The 18,705-nt window shown below is 40.8% G+C and overlaps 1 protein-coding gene across 2 annotated transcripts in view; it reads left to right on the forward strand.

Annotated features, from left to right (window-relative positions):
- Positions 1-18,705, forward strand: part of CAMKMT (calmodulin-lysine N-methyltransferase) — a 248,869-nt gene that overhangs the window by 189,048 nt on the left and 41,116 nt on the right. For both annotated transcript variants that reach the window (XM_053383366.1, XM_053383367.1), the window contains 3 exons: positions 8,181-8,241; positions 14,914-14,968; positions 16,055-16,118. In XM_053383366.1, the coding sequence (XP_053239341.1) occupies positions 8,181-8,241; positions 14,914-14,968; positions 16,055-16,118 (180 nt within the window). The remainder of the gene's footprint in view (positions 1-8,180; positions 8,242-14,913; positions 14,969-16,054; positions 16,119-18,705) is intronic.

An 18,705-nucleotide genomic window follows, 5' to 3' on the forward strand; every position in this document is an offset into this window, starting at 1 on the left:
AGGACCATCTTCTGTATCTCTACTGAACGTCTACTGAATGTCTACTAAGGCCAATGTGATGCTCTCAAGATATTACTTAACCTCAGCTTCCATCATCCCTAATCACTAGTCATGCTGGCTGGGGCTGAATTGTAGTCTGGGGGGCACCACAATCGCTAGCCCTGACTTAGACTGACCTCAGGGGCTCTTCTCCATGTCTGAGATGCAGCAGCTGGGAGTGCAGGAGAAGGCCTTTGGGGTCATAGCACCACAGCAGTGGAACACTTTCTCAAGGGAGAAGCCCCATCACTGCTAGCTTTTTGCTGTGCTGCAAAGGTATCACATAACACCCAAGCAGTTTGTGTGGTGGCCTGAATGGCTGGTCTAGAGGAGGCTGGTCTATCCCTCTCTTTCTCTATGGTTTGTCAAAGGACTTGGCACAAAGGGAGGAAGTAAATTTGCATCAGCTGTGTGGCCTTATTTGTACTGTAAAGGGAAGACACTAAAAATATGGACCTATTGAGTTGTGTTTTGCTGCTAACCATGCTTCATGGGATGTGCTTCTTCAGTACAGTGGTTTGTTTATGGCATCGTAGTCAACAACTGCATTGTTGTTGTTTCACCCCATAGCACGCAAACAATTCTGGAAATATTACAACTCAGTTCCCAAGCCAACACCAAACTTGGAAATATAACATTTAGACCTGGTCTAAGCAGTTCTTGAAAGACAGAGGGTCCTCATGAGTGGTGTCCTACAGAACCCCTGGAAATGGGTTCTGTAGGACACCACTGTAGGAAATAGAAATTAGGAAAGTCCGTATGCACATGGGGAAGTAGGGTATTTGTATAAGGATCTTTCATGTTGCCCCAATGAACCTTGTATTTGTGTTGTGTTGTGTTGCGTTGTTTGTGGGGGCCAGACGCCTATAATCCTAGCAAATGTTAAAATCTAATTAAGCCAGGCTAGCTTCCTGATGAGGTAACCACCTGGGTGACCAGCCATTAAGAGAACAAAGGAAAGGGCCTCTGTGCCAGATAACAAATGGATGGGACCGTCTCCTTCAACTTTTAGATAGTTAGAAGGACAAAGACTGAGTTTGAGAGCTGAGTTTGCTGTTATGTGAGCTAGAAGCTGGAAAAAAAGCAGCAAGCACAGGGTCAGAGAGCAACATTTGATTTCTGCTAGAATCCAAGGCTGTGGCTATGGGAGAAGCAAGACCCTTTGGGGGGTATTAATGCTGTGAACTCCTCAATCATAAGATCAGATTGTATATATGTGTAAATAAACCATATATCATAAAAGCACCACAGTTTCTACTGTGCCTCATTCCCAAAAGGAAATACAAACCCTGGGTAAGCACCACTCGGAAATTGGGGTGGTGTGCAACAGTGTTTTACTGTTTTGTCATCTGTAAATTTCTTTGGAAATAATTTTATGTTTGAAAGGCAGTATATAAATTTATTAGGTTTTTGTTTGTTTGTTTGTTTGTTTGTTTAACATGATGCTTTTGTAGCTGGAAATGAGTTACATACTTTAATAAAACTCTAAATATCATTTGAGTATGATACCACCTAGCTAGCAAAATATTTTGATTTCTCATCTTGCACACGTCTAGGGAACGCTTAGGCATTTATTTATTTATTTATTTATTTGTGTGTGTGTGTGTGTGTGTGTGTGTGTGTGGAGCTCAATGCACAAATAGCCATTTGAGCAAAAAGTATTGTTTGTTGAAAGAAAAACAAAACACTAGAGTTCTGATGAACCACAGCTGATGCTTTGTTGATTGTGGGTGTGGGGATTTGAAGACCTGTCTCTCAAATTCTTTTCTAATGCTCTGGTCACTATATCAAACTGGCTCTCTCTTTGGAACCTGATATAGGATGGGAGTTCTGCTGAATATTTAACTCATTCTGCTGTCCACTAAGCATGATACCTCACTAACTCAGGCTTATGGTTTATGGATCCTTTTGTGCTTTCTTTGTTTTGTTGAAATACCTGGTGGCACTGTATGCTGCTTCAAATGCAACCCTTTTATAGTTGCCGTGTGGCAGCTAACAATGCAGTAGTGCTTTCCTACTGGTATTTCTATAAAATGATAGATAGATTGATGATAGATAGATAGATAGATAGATGATAGATAGATAGATAGATAGATAGATAGAATATTTCTAAAAAAAACCTTGTATGCCCTTAATTGACCAAGCTAGCTTTAATTCTAAAAATTTCTTAAAACCTATATATTCTGACCCCTTCCATTTCACAACTCTTCCTGAGGGCCAACTGGTTTAATCCATTCAGAATTGTAAGATTTCGAACATGTCACAATTCTCCGCACACTTACTTGTGAGTGAGCTCCATTTAACTCAATGAGGTTTATGAAGATATTGCTGTTACTTCACCTTCTGCTGGTGAAGGCCTTTGGGAGCTTTCCTGGCAGATCCACATTTAAAATACACAACCATTTATATGTTTAATTCCTTGGAGGATACAATCATGCATTATATGGTTTCTTTATCATGTTGCTTTAGTGCCAGATTTTCATCCAGCATCTAATTTTCTCTTATGTAGTTTTGACCTTAAAGGTGACAATTACTGTACTCACACAAAGGTTTTATAGTGCTCCTATTTATAACATTCGCGGGTGCAAATAATAGTGCAATCATTTAATGAGAGAATGAAACTAGAATATCAAACATATGGAGGAGAAGGGGAAATATACAGATTAAGTTGTGTAAAGCAGAAAGCTTGTCTAGTGTGTAGAAAGGTATAAATAAGAAGTGTATGAATACAAAAGAAGGCTTTAATGTAAATGCCTAGTTAACTTGATACATGTAAAGCTGGAAGCCAATGTATAATCAGTGAAGAATTTACAGACTTTCAAGTGGAATAACCTTGAAATATGTATTGGCTTTAATTCAGAGAAAGTTAGTTCCACTTAAACCCCAGTGAAATGAGTTAGGCTTAATTTAAGAGCAAACTAGATATTATCTCAGTAAATATCTGGTTCCAACATCATGTTTGGCATATTGTTGGCCATTGTAAGAACAGTAGCCTAGACTAGATGGGCCTTGGTTTCGCCTGTTCCAGCAGGGCCGTTCTTTTGTTCTTGTGCTTGCCAAAATAAAAGGGACACACAAGGAAAGATCAGCGGGTTAGAGCAAGCATAGGAAAACTCCGACCCTCCAGATGTTTGGGACTACAATTCCCATCATCCCTGACCACTGGTCCTGTTAGCTAGGGATGATGGGAATTGTAGACCCAAACATCTGGAGGGCCGGAGTTTCCTATGCCTGGGTTAGAGGGAGAAGTGCTGTATTATGCAGGGACCTAAACTGTGCAGGAAGCCTCCATGAGTACAGGAGGCATCCTGCATCATGTTTGCCCTCCAACTTTTGTACAGTTGTAAACGCAGGTGGTGCTGTGGGTTAAACCACAGAGCCTAGGATTTGCCGATCAGTAGGTTGGCGGTTCGAATCCCCGCAATGGGGTGAGCTCCCGTTGCTCGGTCCCTGCTCCTGCCAACCTAGCAGTTTGAAAGCATGTCAAAGTGCAAGTAGATAAATAGGTACCACTCTGGCGGGAAGGTAAACAGCGTTTCCGTGCGCTGCTCTGGTTTGCCAGAAGCAGCTTAGTCATGCTGGCCACATGACCCGGAAGCTGTACGCCGGCTCCCTCGGCCAATAAAACGAGATTAGCGCCGCAACCCCAGAGTCAGTCACAACTGGACCTAATGGTCATGGGTCCCTTTACCTTTACCTTAAATGTAGCAAAGGCGACATGCCAGAGGAATATGACATATCAGCATGTTGTCGCTGTCCCTAACACAAATAAATGGAATTGAATAATAGGGCTTAGCTTAATTGATTTCAATGGAACTTAAGCACATTTTACACTCATTTGGATTGGGTCCAAAATGAAAACCCTTTGATTACATTTGCAAAGAGTTTAATTTCTCCTGTTGGTTTCAATGGGCTGGACGGTTCCCAGGCTTTGTGATGAATGAGGAATACATACATCCAGGTAGCATTTTGATCTATAGCTATTTACATCTTTGCATATTATAAAATATAGGTCAGTACAAGGGAGTAGAAGTCAAAGTGCAAACTCCTCCACATGGCTTGTTAAGCTTATCCCTATTTTGAAAGCCATCAAAGAGGATTACTTACCTGTTCAAGCAAGAGAAGCTTTTCCTTTTACTAAAATTAACAAAGGTATTCTTGCTGCTAGCTTAATGCTTTAGTGGGTAGCGCTGTGTACTTCCATATTTGAGACCTCTGTTTGTGAGAGAGTGCTGGCTACTATTATTTTTTGTTGTTTCTGCTGCTGTCTGTGCCTGGAATTATTACTAGCATGTTACTTTGTAATACTAAAGGATTGCAGAAAGGTGCATTATGTGTAGCTAGTGGCTGATTGAGTTGTTGTGTGGATTCAGAGGAACCTGTTTACAGTCTTTCCCATTGATGATATGACAGCTGCTACTACCAGGGAACGGAGTGCTAACTTTGTACTGCATTTGCGGCAGTCCCCCAATAAAAGGTAGAGTGACTCACCTGTCATTCAAAGGCAAAGTTTATTTTTCCAAATTGCAAGGTGAGAGAGAAATTCTAGAAGGTTGAGACGTGTCTTGCAATGGCTAGTATTTTGTGACATAACTGAGAACAGTTTGAGGGTTTTTTTTTTAAAAAAAGGGTTTTAATAAAGAAAGTTAGTTTGAGGAAGATTGCAGGTGGTTCTAAATGAGTTACATCTACTAGACATGAAAAATTGCTTTGGTGGATAATTTAAAAAACAAAACAAAACAAAAAACTGGTTTGAAATACAAAGAATACAATCCACACAACAAATGTTCCCTTATGTTGATATGACCCTCTTCTCTGCCATTGCAGCCATCCACACCGGAACAAATTCTAGGCAGACATGGGAGATGGATACCACACAGTCCCAAAACTGTGCAACTACCTGGGGGGGGGGGCTGGAAGGTTTTTCAAGTTATTCTACCAGTGTGGCTGAACTTCTTAGCCTTGAGTGGGGCATTAGCACCATTGCTGCAGTTGGGAAAGGGCAGAGTAGACTTTGCACTTTGAGCCTTTAATGGTTATGAGGTACAAAATAATCCTTTCACTCATTTCAATATTGCAATATATATTATGAGAGGAAAACGATTTACAGATAGGCATAAGTTAATTTTTCATACACATGCACCTCAGTCGAAGCTGAAAGTCCTCGATTATGGCACAGTGGTGGGAAGCGCAGGAACTGGTAACCTCAACTGAGCTTGCATCCAAAGAAAGGCAGAGCTCAGGAAAAGCAGTTCTTCACATAGTGGATGAAGAACTGGATGTAAAAAATAAATAAATTCCACTTTACACCATACTCTCTTTGGGCTGTGTGCTCACTTATAGTGAGCTCGGGAAGGTATCCTGTAGGTATATGCCTACATACAAACAAACACAGAGACAACTTGTTGTCCTGACTAGTTTGGGGAAAACAGGGTAGTGGGATAACGCTTCCTCCATACTGAGAGCTAAGAATGGCCCCATCATCTTTGTTGGTGTTTGGCAGAAATAATCCTTACTCTTGAAGAAAAGTTTTCGCGGGGGGGCGGGAGACTTATGGAAGCTAGTTTCACTTCTCTGGGATTTCTACAAAGCATTACTATAATGTGACTCTGATCTAACATAGTGTAGTAGTGTGTATGGATTATCCCTTTCTGCTGGCTGGAGGCCATAGAGGATATAATTTAAATCCTAATGATACCATGGCTAATGAAGATTGCCCTTTAGCTAACAAATGCTCCAAGTTCGCACCATCCTCTGGATGCACAAGAATGAGCATCTCCTTGTGCTCGTTCATGCAAACAGAAAGATCCAGAGGGCTCCCGAGTTCAACCATTGGCTAATAATGAGGAAAAGCTCTTGTAATAGGAAGAACCTTTGCCTTTCTTTCCAAAGGTCAAGCCCATTGATGGTACTCTGACTACTATTTAAGATTCTTTTGGTGTCAAGAATGCAGTAGGCAATGTGCAGAATACAGTGGTAGCAAAGTCCTGTAGACTACTGTTGCTGTTGTTGTTGTTGCTGTCGTCGTCATCGTATTGTAGATGCAGGGAGCTGAGAACTATTTCCTGCATATGATTATCTAGTGTATGAGTCCCTGGCTGAGATGAGATTTCAACTATGCACCAACCATGTTCATAACTGTCATGCTATACCAACTCACACATACTTTCATTCTCATAATACCAAAACATAACATATTGATTGATCAGGTGAAAATCGGTATGCTTGTTATATTTGTACCTCTCCCTTTCTCCATGGAACCCTGAATTGTCATTTTAACCTGATGACAGGTAAGTTAGGTTAGTCTGAGAGAAAGTGACTTGGCTCCATGGTACACTCCAGAACTCCAGTGTGGAAACAAGCTGGGAAGTGGCTTGAACACAAATGGAAGAAAACTCTTGCGGAATGGAGTTGAATGTCGGGGGCAAGGCTCGTCATGACTGACAGTGAACACAGCAAGGGAGGCATGCTTTGCTGCCTCTATTGCATCCTCATGGTGCCATCCAACAGAGCTTTTCTGGGTAGTGCAGGGCCTCTTACGGTCTGGCCTGACGGATGCAGCAAAACCGATGGTAGCTCACTGTGATTTGTTTGCAAAGCATTTTGAGGATAAAATCACTTGCAACCATCAGGATTTTGACTCCCCTGTTACAGCAAACAAATATCAAGGGGTGTCCAGAGCAATGTCTAGTCCTGTTGTGTTGGATGAGTTTCACTTAGTAAGGCTTGAGGTGTTTGGATCAGTCAAGGTGGCTGCTTGCGCTCTGTACCCTGGCTCCTCTTGACTGATATAAGCTAGTGAAGAGGGGAACAGCTGGCAGAGCCAAGAGGTGATTAATGCCTTCTTACGAGAGGGTGTGGTCCCTGGCTGCTTGAAGGAGGCAGTGATAAAACCACTCTTCAATAAACCCTCCCTGGATTCAGGCAATGTAAGTACCGACCAGTTGTCAATCTCCTCTTCCTGGGCGAGGTTCTTAAGCAGATGGTCACAAACAAGATCCAGGCCCAGATTTGGCACAGAAACTGCTTTGGGCGCCCTGTATGATTACCTCTGTTGTGAAAGAAATGTGTAGGTGAAATGTGTCCCTGTTAATCCTCCTTGACCTCTCAACGGCTTTCAGTATCGACCATGGTATCCTTCTGGAGTGGCTGTCTGAGTTAGGGGTGGGTGGCTGAGGCAGATTTAGGACAGCGTAACCTGTTCTGCCTTGGGGGCGCCGGAGGGCGTAAAAACTATGATGTGGTGAATTGAGCAGAACAGAAGGCGAGAGATGGGGGCTTCAGATTTTGCCCTCTCACAGAGTGCACTGAAATTTGAAAGACCAAAGACTGCCCCTGTGGGTGGCACCACTTTGCAGTGGTTCTGGTCGTACTTGGACAGTCATTTCCAGAGGGTGATTCTTTGGCCCCATGGAGCCTTCAGTGTAGGGTTCTGTGTTACCTTCTATGCTGTTTAAAATTTACATGAAGCTGCTGAGGGGGGTTGTCTGGAGTTTTGGAGTACCTTGTTAGCTGATGGTGCACAGCTCTATTTCTCCTTTACATCTGCAGGTTTGGCAATGGATATGCTGGACCATTGTCTTGCCTCAGTAGTGGACTGGATGAGAGCCAGCCAACTGAAGCTCAGTCCAGATAAGGGTGAGGCGCTGTTGGGTGGTTCTCTAGACTGGATGGGTAGGAGCTAACCTGCTCTTGATAAGGTTACCCTCCCTCTAAAGGAGTGGTTACGTATCTTGGGGGTACTCCTGGGTCCTTTGCTGTCACTTGAGGCTCAGGTGGCCTCAGTGGCACAGAGTGCCTTCCATAAGCTTTGACTTGTGGCCCAGCTGCACACTGTACTGTTCCCAGTCTCCACTTAGGGCTGCTCTGACAAACAGAATTCAACATCAATAAAGGGCATTCTTGTATGAAACAAGAATGGAACACAACACACTCATTCTGGAGAAATATGAGCACACATAGCTATTTTCTTGAACAGAACTCAAACAGCATATATTTCACTTTTTCCTGTTACTTCCTGGCCCATATTTAAAAGTGCAACAAAGGATCACTTTGGACAGATCTAAGTATAGGTTTTAAAAAATTAAGAGAGCCTTTTCTTTTAAAAGTGACCATTTCTCTCTCTCTCTCTCTCTCTCTAGGTATCTGGCCTTCTGAAGAGGTACTAGCTTACTACTGCCTGAAGTACCATGAAGTGTTCAGGTACAAAAGCAACCCATAAAAGAACCTTTCCAATCCATTAGTTTTATTATATTTGCATGGTAAAGATTGCTATGATTTAAGTCGTCAGATTCTGTTTTTAAAAGTTCAAGGTGAAAGCATGTTGCTCTTAACAAAGAATTTGGAGCTGCCGTTGGGTACTAATATTGCACAGCAAGCTTTCTGCTATATGTCAAAGACTTTTGATTTCCACTCAAGGCGTTTTATTTCACTTTGATTTTTGGGAAACAAAAGTGAGGCGTCAATCGATCAGCACTGATTGTGAAGGTCAGGGGAAAAACAAAAGGCATCTGTTACTGAGTTTACTCTTACTTCTGTTCTGAAAGTCAGTAAAGTATTGTCTGGGAAGGAATATCATAGTTTTAAAGCAGAGCATTGGCACCAGAATATTTCTTGCACTCTCTGCATGCTTTTTACTATTCTTTTTCTGTATATTTTTCATATTTCAGTACCAGAGGCTTGCAAGGCTCCCCATCTAGACATGCTGGTACAGTACAGAACATGTAATAGATGAAGCTTCCTGGCCTTGCTGAGCTTAAGAAATGTGTACGTGGTAGAATCCCAGAAAATTGGGGGCATTAAAGATGTGACATAGCAGGGCAATTTCTGCAGCCATCTCCCTTCCCTTTTATTCAGTTATTTTGAACGGGAGCCGCAGAAGGCCACAAATACGCTCTTGCTTGGGAGAAATGTATCTGTATTTCTAAGTCGACATGGTCAATAGTATGCTACAATGCATAAGGCTAAAAACAAACAAAAGCCAACTTTAATTTACCACTCCATTCACAGATGGCAAAAAAATGGTGTGGGAGGGGAAGTGTTTGTTTGTTTGTTTGTTTGTTTAGGGATGCAAATATATAGAACATTTGGGTGCTTGTCATAGGCCAGCTATGGGGATCTGGTGACCATCCATATGTTATTAGGTGGCAGCTCTCATCAGACGCCGCATGGCCATTTGAGTACCACAGGGTCTCCAGCCTTGCCGTGAAGACAGATTAGACAACTCCTCCTCCTCCTCCTCCTCTAAAAAAAGTGGGGGGTGTCTCCATCATTCTCCAATAATGGCCCTATATCTGATCATTCATTGAGATGGGGTGCCAGCTGGCAGCTGACCAAAGGAGTTCTATCCCTTCCACAACTGGTGATGCTAAAATGAAGATTATTTTAAGAAAGAAAAAGAAAAACCATTGCACCTCTGCCACTGGTAAACCTCCCAACCTTTCCAAAATTTTCATGCACCATGGTGATGTCAGGCTTGCACCCTTGAAAGACCACTTTGTTGCTGCTAATGCAGCAAAAACAACACAGGAGGCAGCAGTTAGGTGTTCATACGGAAATGAAAAACTGACTGATTGATATATATATATATATTAGGCCTATACTGTATATAAATTTTGAATATCAAAAATAGATCTGGAATCAACAGCATAGAGCTAATTTCATGAGACTGAATAGCTACTTGTTTGCAGCTTTGCCATCCATACATTAAATGCCCATGGTAAAATTTTCACTTTTTTTTCAGAGGGAGAACTCTTGCAACAAAAATAGTCAAAGAATCTTATGGAACCCTAGACACTAACACATTTAATATGGCATAAATATTTGTGGACTCATGCCCTTTTCTCAGGGTTACTTAGCGTAATATATTTGTTAGTATTTAAGGTGTCACAACACTCTTTAACTGTTGTTGTTGTTGTTATATTTGCATATTTACTTGTGTATTTTTGCTCAGTATACTTAAGTCTTCTGCATAATTGCAGACACCACATTGGATGGTAAGTATGGATGCTGCCCTTCCTTCTGTAATTAAGACCACAAGATATTTTCCTCAGGGATGCATCTGGCTCCGTTTCATGATCTCTGTGGACACAAACAATTAGGTTCTGAATCTGTACATAGCATAGCTGGTACCTCCTAGAGCTCTGTTTTATAACTTCCACAGCAGTCTTTAGGAAATTTAGCTTTGGTCTGGAGGATTGTTCTGGACTTTTGGATGACTGAACACCCGAACACTCCTTAGATTATATATGCTAGGTGACATTAAGGCAGCATTTTCAGGAGATGATCTGTGACATTTATTTATTTATTTAGTAAGTAAGTAAGTAAAACTATTTAAAATCCTACCTTTAAGAACTTAAGAAGAAGCCAATGCATCAATCCAGTGGCATAATGTTTTCACAGTGGCCAACTAGATACCTATGGAAAGCATGCAAGTAGGGCCAAGCACAGCAGCACTCCCCGATCCTGCGGTTTCCAGTGGTTGGTATTCTGAAACATACTGCCTCTGGCAGTTGAACACCCTTAATCTATATAGATTTAGGAGCAGGGTACAATGAATAAACTGCACAGAAAATAAATCAGTACAAAACAACATTCTGACCAAATCATTGCACGTGCAACAGTTTGGGGGCCCAACTAGAATTTTACCAGTCTCCTGCTATGCATCAAAGAAATTCCACTCTAATCCTCCTTATTGAAAGTTCCAGAAATCCAGAAGGAAGTCTTCACTTTCCATCTCAAAGAATTAAACAACTTCTAGGTATAACTTCCTCGAGACCTGATTGCCAATGGTAGTTGTGTTCTCACTATCACTATCACCATAGAATTTCATATAATCCTGTTACTCCTGTTCAACTTGAAGTATACTTCAGTATTACACACGCACGCACACCATTTTATTTGTATGCTGCCTCTTCGTAGTTAAAACCATGCTGAAGGTGCCTTACAACATGAAAAAAATACATATACAGTGGAACCTTGGGTTAAGAACTTAATTCGTTCTGGAGGTCCGTTCTTAACCTGAAACTGTTCTTAACCTGAAGCATCTGTAACCTGAGGTACCACTGTATGACTAAAGTAGAATCATAGAATTGTAGAGATGAAAGGCACCTCAAGGGTTATCTAGTCCAACCCCCTGCAATGCAGGAATCTCAGCTAAAGCATCCATATGTGACAGCCCTTTAGACATTTGAAGACGGCTATCGTATCTCCTCTCACTCTCCTCTTTCCCTGTAGTCATAAATAATAAATAAAACACATCAAAAAGTACCAGACTGAAAGATTTCTACATAAATCACAAGAAGATATAAAAATACAAAAAAAAAAATTTCAGTAACAGCAACAACCCCGCCCCCGGAAAAAAACCCTAAACAACACACCAACCCAAGAGTCTGTTCAGCAGCCTCAACTTTTGCAGCTAGAGAAGAAGAAGAAGAAATCTGGATTTTATATCCCGCTTTATCACTACGCGAAGGAGTCTCAAAGTGGCTAACATTCTCCTTTCCCTTCCTCCCCCACAACAAACACTCTGTGAGGTGAGTGGGGCTGAGAGACTGTGTGACTAGCCCAAGATCACCCAGCAGCTGCATGTGGAATAGCAGGGAATCGAACCCGGTGCACTAGATTACGAGTCCACTGCTCTTAACCACTACACCACACTGGCCACAAAGTCAGTGACCCACCCTCCCTAGGCCAGGTGGGAAAAGGCCTGAAAAGCAGGGAGCAGGTCTTTCAGGACTCACAGCCAAGATGATCATAGCTAGTATTACTGCAGAAAGTTCACACGGTCAAGTCCCAATATGCTCACTATTCCCATCAAGGTAATATATTTCATACATTAGTAGACAATCTCCAAGCTGCACCTAGGAATCCCATTCAGTCTGCCAACTGCCCTTTGCTACAACTCCAGTGGATTTGTCCTACTGGGGCCTGACACAATTCTGAAAACCTTATCCTTTGACAAAGACCAGGCCTCCCCAAGCCTGGAGACTCTATCCCATTTCAGCACTGATCTGGAAGACCTTGGTATCCAGGGAGAGACCTCACCAGGCCTGCCTTCAGAAGTTGCCCAGGAAGGGCCCTTGGAGTGGACCCTCTGATTCACCTGCCAGTCTCAGAGAGCATAGTTGTCAGAAATCCCTGGCTCAGCAAAAGAGTGCATGCCTGAAAGCCCAAGGGAACAGCTTGAGATTAAGGGACTCATTGGGAAGAAAGGGCTCCTGAGGGCAGAAGTAAGTGTGTGCAGCTGGTCCTGGATGGAGTCTGAGGGACCAGACTATATAAGCCCTCAGTTGAGGTCTGCTAGCTGATGGACCACCACATGTCTTTCCCCTTCCAGGCCAGCCTTTCTCAACCAAGGGTCCAGACATGGTATTGGACTCCAATTCCCACCATTCCTAGCCATCCTGGCCAGAGTCAGGCATGATGGGAGCTGTAGTCCAGCAACATCTAGGAACCCAAGGATGCGAATGGGTGTCGGAGACTCTTGCAACCTGTGTTACCTTCTTTGCCCTACCTCTTGACTGCCTTCCCATATTGCTGACCTCAGGATCTCTACTCAATTACTCTGTCCTCTGGACTGTGTTTGATTCTGGCTTGCTTTATTCTGCTTGATTACAACTCCTCCTCAACTCTGTTTTCTGGACTGTTGTGATTCAGTTCTCAGCCAGAGGTTGACCTTGTGTGGAACTGTAACTCTCCAATGGTTTGACTTTATCTCCCAATGGCACAATCTTCCATTGTTTCTCAAGACAGATGGGTGCCAACAACAACAACAACAGTATAAGTTTAAATTTTCCATAGGCAGACTTCTATAATGTCCTTGTCATGCAAAACAAAACAAAACCCAAATGAGCATTATACCAAATATCTTGGGTTTCTTGTCCCCCGCACCCCACCAACCTCCAGTAGCTTCCTATGCGCAGTTCCAAGTGCTTGTGTTGAACCATGGGTGGTATTCAACTAGTCCTATTGAAATTATTAGACCTAACTTACTCATGTTCATTCATTTCAGTGGATCTAAAATTTAATTGAATCCCATATCTTTCAGACACCTCCTTTATGTTTGAAATGAATAAACAAACTTTATCAAAACTTACAGAACATCGCTCCCATGCTGATGTGTATCTCTGTTGTTGTTGTTGTTGTTGGAATTTATATACCACCCTATACCCAGAGGTCTCAGGGCAGTTCACAGAACAAAACCAAAATATAAAACAAAATATATAATCGAAATAAAAACAACAACCCAATAACCCTCCTCTCCAAAAGCTCCACATTTTAAAAGGGCATAGGATGTCAATCAAATCAACTGAAGGCCTGGTTAGAAAGGAATGATTTTGCCTGGCACCTAAAAGTGTATAATGAAGGCGCCAGGTGAATTTCCCTGGGGAGAGCATTCCGCAGACAGGGAGCCACTGCAGAGAAGGCCCGTTCTCGTGTTGCCACCCTCCAGACCTCTTGAGGAGGGGGCACATGAAGGAGGGCCTCAGGAGATGATCTCAGGGTCTGGGGAGGTTCATATGGAAAGAGGCGGTCCTTGAGGTATTACGGTCCTGAGCTGTTTAAGGCTTTATAGGTCAAAACCTGCATTTTTAATTGGGCCCAGAAACTAATTGGTAGCAAGTGCAGTCAGACCAGAATCAGTGCAATATGCTCAAACCATCTACAAGGAAAAGTCAGCCTATGTTCTTACTGGTTGCTCCTTAGTTGTCTCTTCCATGAGGAGGCTCACCAAAAGCTTAGCCCTAATCACTTTTAGGAGTGATCTGACTACTTTATTTATTTATGAATTTTATGAAAATATTTTTATTATTTTTGTTTGTGTGGTTTCCATTCTAGTATATTTTATGCTACACAATATAACTCTTAACCTGTCTTGAATTATTTTTATCCACCAAGAGTTTTAAATATCCAACAAATGTCTATCATGAAATGGTATTTTTCTTGCATAAATGCACTCTAGGTTGTGGCTGCCAATGAACTTTGAAATAAATTAATAAAAATGTGCACATCAGATACGTAGCATTCTTTTGTCATCTTTAAGGAAACAACTGATGTTGCACAAACTTTTTGATTTTTACTCTATGGGCACCAGCCAAAGCATACTTATTTTTGAACAATCCCACAGATATCAATGGGACTTTCTTAAAAGCAAATTTACTTGGCACAAAGCAGTTGTGCTAAGAGGGTTTTTAAAAAACAAAAACAAAAAAACAACTAGGATCTTTTGTAGGCCATTTGTAATTAAAGTGCTAATTATGAGCTAAAATTTCCACCTGTGCATAGCAAAGAAAGAAAGAAAGAAAGAAAGAAAGAAAGAAAGAAAGAAAGACACACAGCTGAGGTGTGTACTTAATTTTAAATGTCAGAGTTTCTGTTACAAATTTCAACTATTTCATTCCATAGTTCTCCAGAGGGTGGGAGCAAGAGTGAGCGGGAGAAATTATATTAATTCTTTCATTTACTTGTCTAACTGTTTTTGAACGAATGAATGTGAATTAACAGTGTTATCCTTTCCTAACAATTATCTATCGTTACTCTAGCTAGTTTAGTTCTAAAAGACAGTGCCATTGACAAGGAATGGTTGGGGGGGAGGGAGAGAACCTTCTCGGATTTTTTTTCAGCTCAGCGGTGGTAATGTTGCACTGAGCACTAATGAGGGAACCCCCACTGCTTTGCCTGCTTTGTGACTTTTCTATTTCATAATTATTTTTAAAACGCAAAACGACATGAGGTAGCCCGGTCATGCCTCTGCTACTTCCTGGTACCTCCGCGCCGCACTACAGATAGCAATTTGTTCTTGTAACATATATGTCTCTCTGGCCATTTTCATCTAATTTGTATGGGTTCTACCATTTCTTTTCTCTCTTTCAGGGGCCTTGCTGTGTGTGAGCTAGGGGGTGGCATGACATGCTTGGCTGGGCTTATGGTAGGTCTTTTCTCAATTCCAATCCTATTCAGAGGGAGGAACAAAGGGGAAAAAATGTTCCAGTGCCTCCAACTGCTGGGTCAGAGAACTGTCAACAGAATCAGCTGCGGTCAAGCTGCAGAGTCTTGAGAGACCTTCTAGATTGACTTGCTTTCGTATCATATTGATTTTATGGTTGCCTCGATGAGCAGAAACATTTTACCTCAGTGTAGTCAATATCTCTTGTTGTGACATTCCAGGCCACGTACGGTCTGTCTTTCATTGCCATAGCTGAAGCTTCCCCCCTCCTCAGATTATAGCCCCCCCCATTTGCTAAGATACAGGAATAGCCTGGCGAATCACAGTTGGAGCACCATGATATAGCTGCTAATGTTTTGCCTGCATTATTACACCAACAAACATGATCCAGAGCTCTCGGTAATTAGATTCTTTTGAATTAGATTGGCCATTCAGGAGCGTCATTCACCATTCTCTGGGTTCTGAGTCATGTATTCAGGAGATATTATGTAGCAGTGCAGTGCATTAGACAAGTTTTTATGTCTCTACAAATAAAAGCATATTGTTACACTGATTGGCATTTGACAAACCTGTCGTTCTTACACAATGTGTCGAGGTTACAGCCCAATGTGCGAGCATGTCAAAGCTCACAAAAAAATTACCCTTACAAAGCCATCTGCCTGCAATGCAAAGTTATATGAAGGGCATCAGGCAGTCAGACAGAAGCAAGCTGAAAGGCAGAGTGACAGCCTCGTATGATGGCTCTACTAGATAAACAGAAGCCCGCAAATGAAAGCCTCTCAGAATACCATCATCCGCTGTCACAATGCAATTACGGAACAGAATGATAGCAAGATAGAGGCTCCCGCAAATGGAATGATAAAAGTATTGACTGATTTGATTGAATGATTAAAATAATGCAGACATAAAATGAAAAAAGATTGAAGACTGTTACAGAGAAATAGGTGAGGAAGCATGATACTGAAGGCTTGTCACTCCTGTCTTCACTTCCACACAGACAAGCATATTTGCTCATTGTTTGCTGTGCTCCCTTCCCTCTCTCTCTCTTCCCCCACCCCCACCTTCCAGGTTGCTATTTCTGCAGATGTCAAAGAAGTTCTGTTAACTGATGGAAATGAAAAGGCCATCAAAAGTATCCTTATTCAGATAGAAAACTGGTCTGTTGGACTCGTTCCTTTTTCACTACCTGAGCAACAATTGATATAAAAGGACAGCAAGGGGTCCATATAATAATATATGCATACCCACTGTAAGTAATTAAGAATATATAATGTTATTAAATAGATTTACAGTGTTCCCTAGGGGGGGAAATTCACACTCCCTTTTACTTTAAAAAAGAAGTGTGCTTGTTCTGAAAGAAAGAATCAAGAAACATGATAAATACTGATCCCATGTTATGTAAGTATTCAAATCAGTTCTGTTTAAAGTTATACAACAGCAGACCTTACAATTCCAGTTTTACGGATTTTCCAGTTGCTGGTCTACTTCACATTGGTTTTGCTTCAAGATATTGACATTTTATATTGAATAAATATATATGTTACATATATAGTTACCCAGAGTGATATCCAAAATCAGTCATACTCATAGTAGACTCAATTATTTCAGTGGGTCTTCTCTGAGTATCACTTAATTGGCTATTATCCCAGCTTCTACTTTTTGTTTCTGTTTAGACCATGTACACATAATATCACTCATAGTAACCTTTCCCTAACTTCATGCAAGATGCATCTCCACTCAGTTCATTACCAATTGCCCAGTATTTCTCTTAAAACAAGGTTTTCAAATACCACTTTTCATTCTTGTATTGGAATACATTTTATTAAATCTAATTAGTACATATGCAGGTAAACAAATTTGCACTTTAATATGACTGCAAATTATTCCCTCTCAGTTAACTAAGTGTCTACAATAGCATACAAGCTAAGTCCCATAGTGAATATTAATGACTGTTAGAAATTGAGAGGGGAACGCAGAAGGTATCTGTTTGCTTTGGTTCTTGACGATAATGACATTTGCATGTTAGGGGTCTTCATTTAGTGGCGGAATACTGTCATGTCAAAATTATGGAGAAATCTCTTTGTTAGTATTCACAAGATAGGTCCTTTCCCCCTCAATTTTATTTAATTCTGTTGTGAGGTTGTTGTTTTTTAAGGGAAACAATGTGGGCTTACAGTATGCATACAATGGTAATGCAAGGATATCGAGAATCAGACTTCAAGAACACTGTGCCCTCTTTGGGGGACCTCAATACAGCGATATCTGTGTCAAATTCTTGGAGAATTCAAAGATGAAGGCAGTCCTAGGCACTTATCCCATCTTTTAAGAATGTGACACACAGATGCTTTAAAATGGGGGTAGGGGTGAAAGGGGAAGGGGATATTTTCCCTCTTATAATATTAAGCCAGGAAAATGTTGTTGATTTTTTTTCTACCTAGAATCTACAGTTTTGCAGTGTGCCATATGGTTATGCATTATACTGTTGCTTTCTCTAGTACCTCTGTAAAAGATGTACATGAGGAAAACATTTTTAAGAATCAATAGAGTTGAATCAGGATATATTATAACCAGCTGAACTTATTTAACCTGGCTGATATTTTGCTTCCACTTTTAGATTTTTATAATCACAAATTAAGCACCAGACAGCTTGAACAGTATCTCGCAGGTCTATTATAAAGTTTTCTTGCAGTGTCAAAATCCTTTGTGTCATCCAATGATCTATTATGCAAATAGAACTTTTTTAAAAAACCAATTTTTTAGGAATTTTGGATTTTGCAAAGCAAATCTGCCGTGACAATCTAATTGTTTTCTGTTTCTCTATATGGTCAAAATATACTGCTTTGAAACAATCAATTATCAAATATACTTTAGATTAAACACTGCCCATATCAACCCACTGAATTGCAGCTGAGGACAGAACATAAACAAAAATATTACTGACCTTGCACTTACATGGAAATAACACAAAAAAATCAGTTGAATTTATTAAATGTTTTAGTATTAACTTGCAGAGCTGTTAAAATGCACAATAACTTTCAGTGCCATTGTCAGGATGCTTGAATAAAGATTTGTACTCAACTAGAAACTTCCCTAAGCAAATACGTTTCAAAAATTATCAATTCTGTGATGGGGGGTTACAAAGTGCCTTGTTTTGTGCTCTGTTGTTGAGCTATTAAATTAAAATACCCTTCTTGTTTAAAATTAGAGTTTACCTTTGTCCTTTAAATTTCTTTAAAACTTATAAATTATATGCCACTTACTATATATATATATATATATATATATATATATATATAGTCAAAATGGTGTCAACCCAGGAAGAGAGAAAATCACAGTCAGAAGCCAGGAAATCACTAAGCAAGCCTGCTAATTATTCTTAATGGGCAAGATGAACACATTAAGAAACAAATGAATACATCAGCGAAATGTAATTGAAAATCGACCTGGCAATAGTGCTTTGCATCTGAGCATTCACTTTTATATTATCATCATTGTTATACTTATTATTGTTGCTATTATTAGCATTATTCATAGAGGATATCTAGGGGGCCTGCTTTTGTGTAGTTTTGAATTTGTTGGTGGTGGTGGGATTTGATTTACCTTTTTACTCCCCCCCCCAAAAAAACCCCCCACTGAGTGTATTGTGTCCCATCAGTCTTTGATGGGTTTATTGTCAATTCATTTGTGAGAGTAATAATTTCATTTACTACAGGGATGTC

The sequence above is a fragment of the Podarcis raffonei genome, chromosome 3 (genome assembly GCF_027172205.1).
Source record: "Podarcis raffonei isolate rPodRaf1 chromosome 3, rPodRaf1.pri, whole genome shotgun sequence".
Taxonomy (NCBI): domain Eukaryota; kingdom Metazoa; phylum Chordata; class Lepidosauria; order Squamata; family Lacertidae; genus Podarcis; species Podarcis raffonei.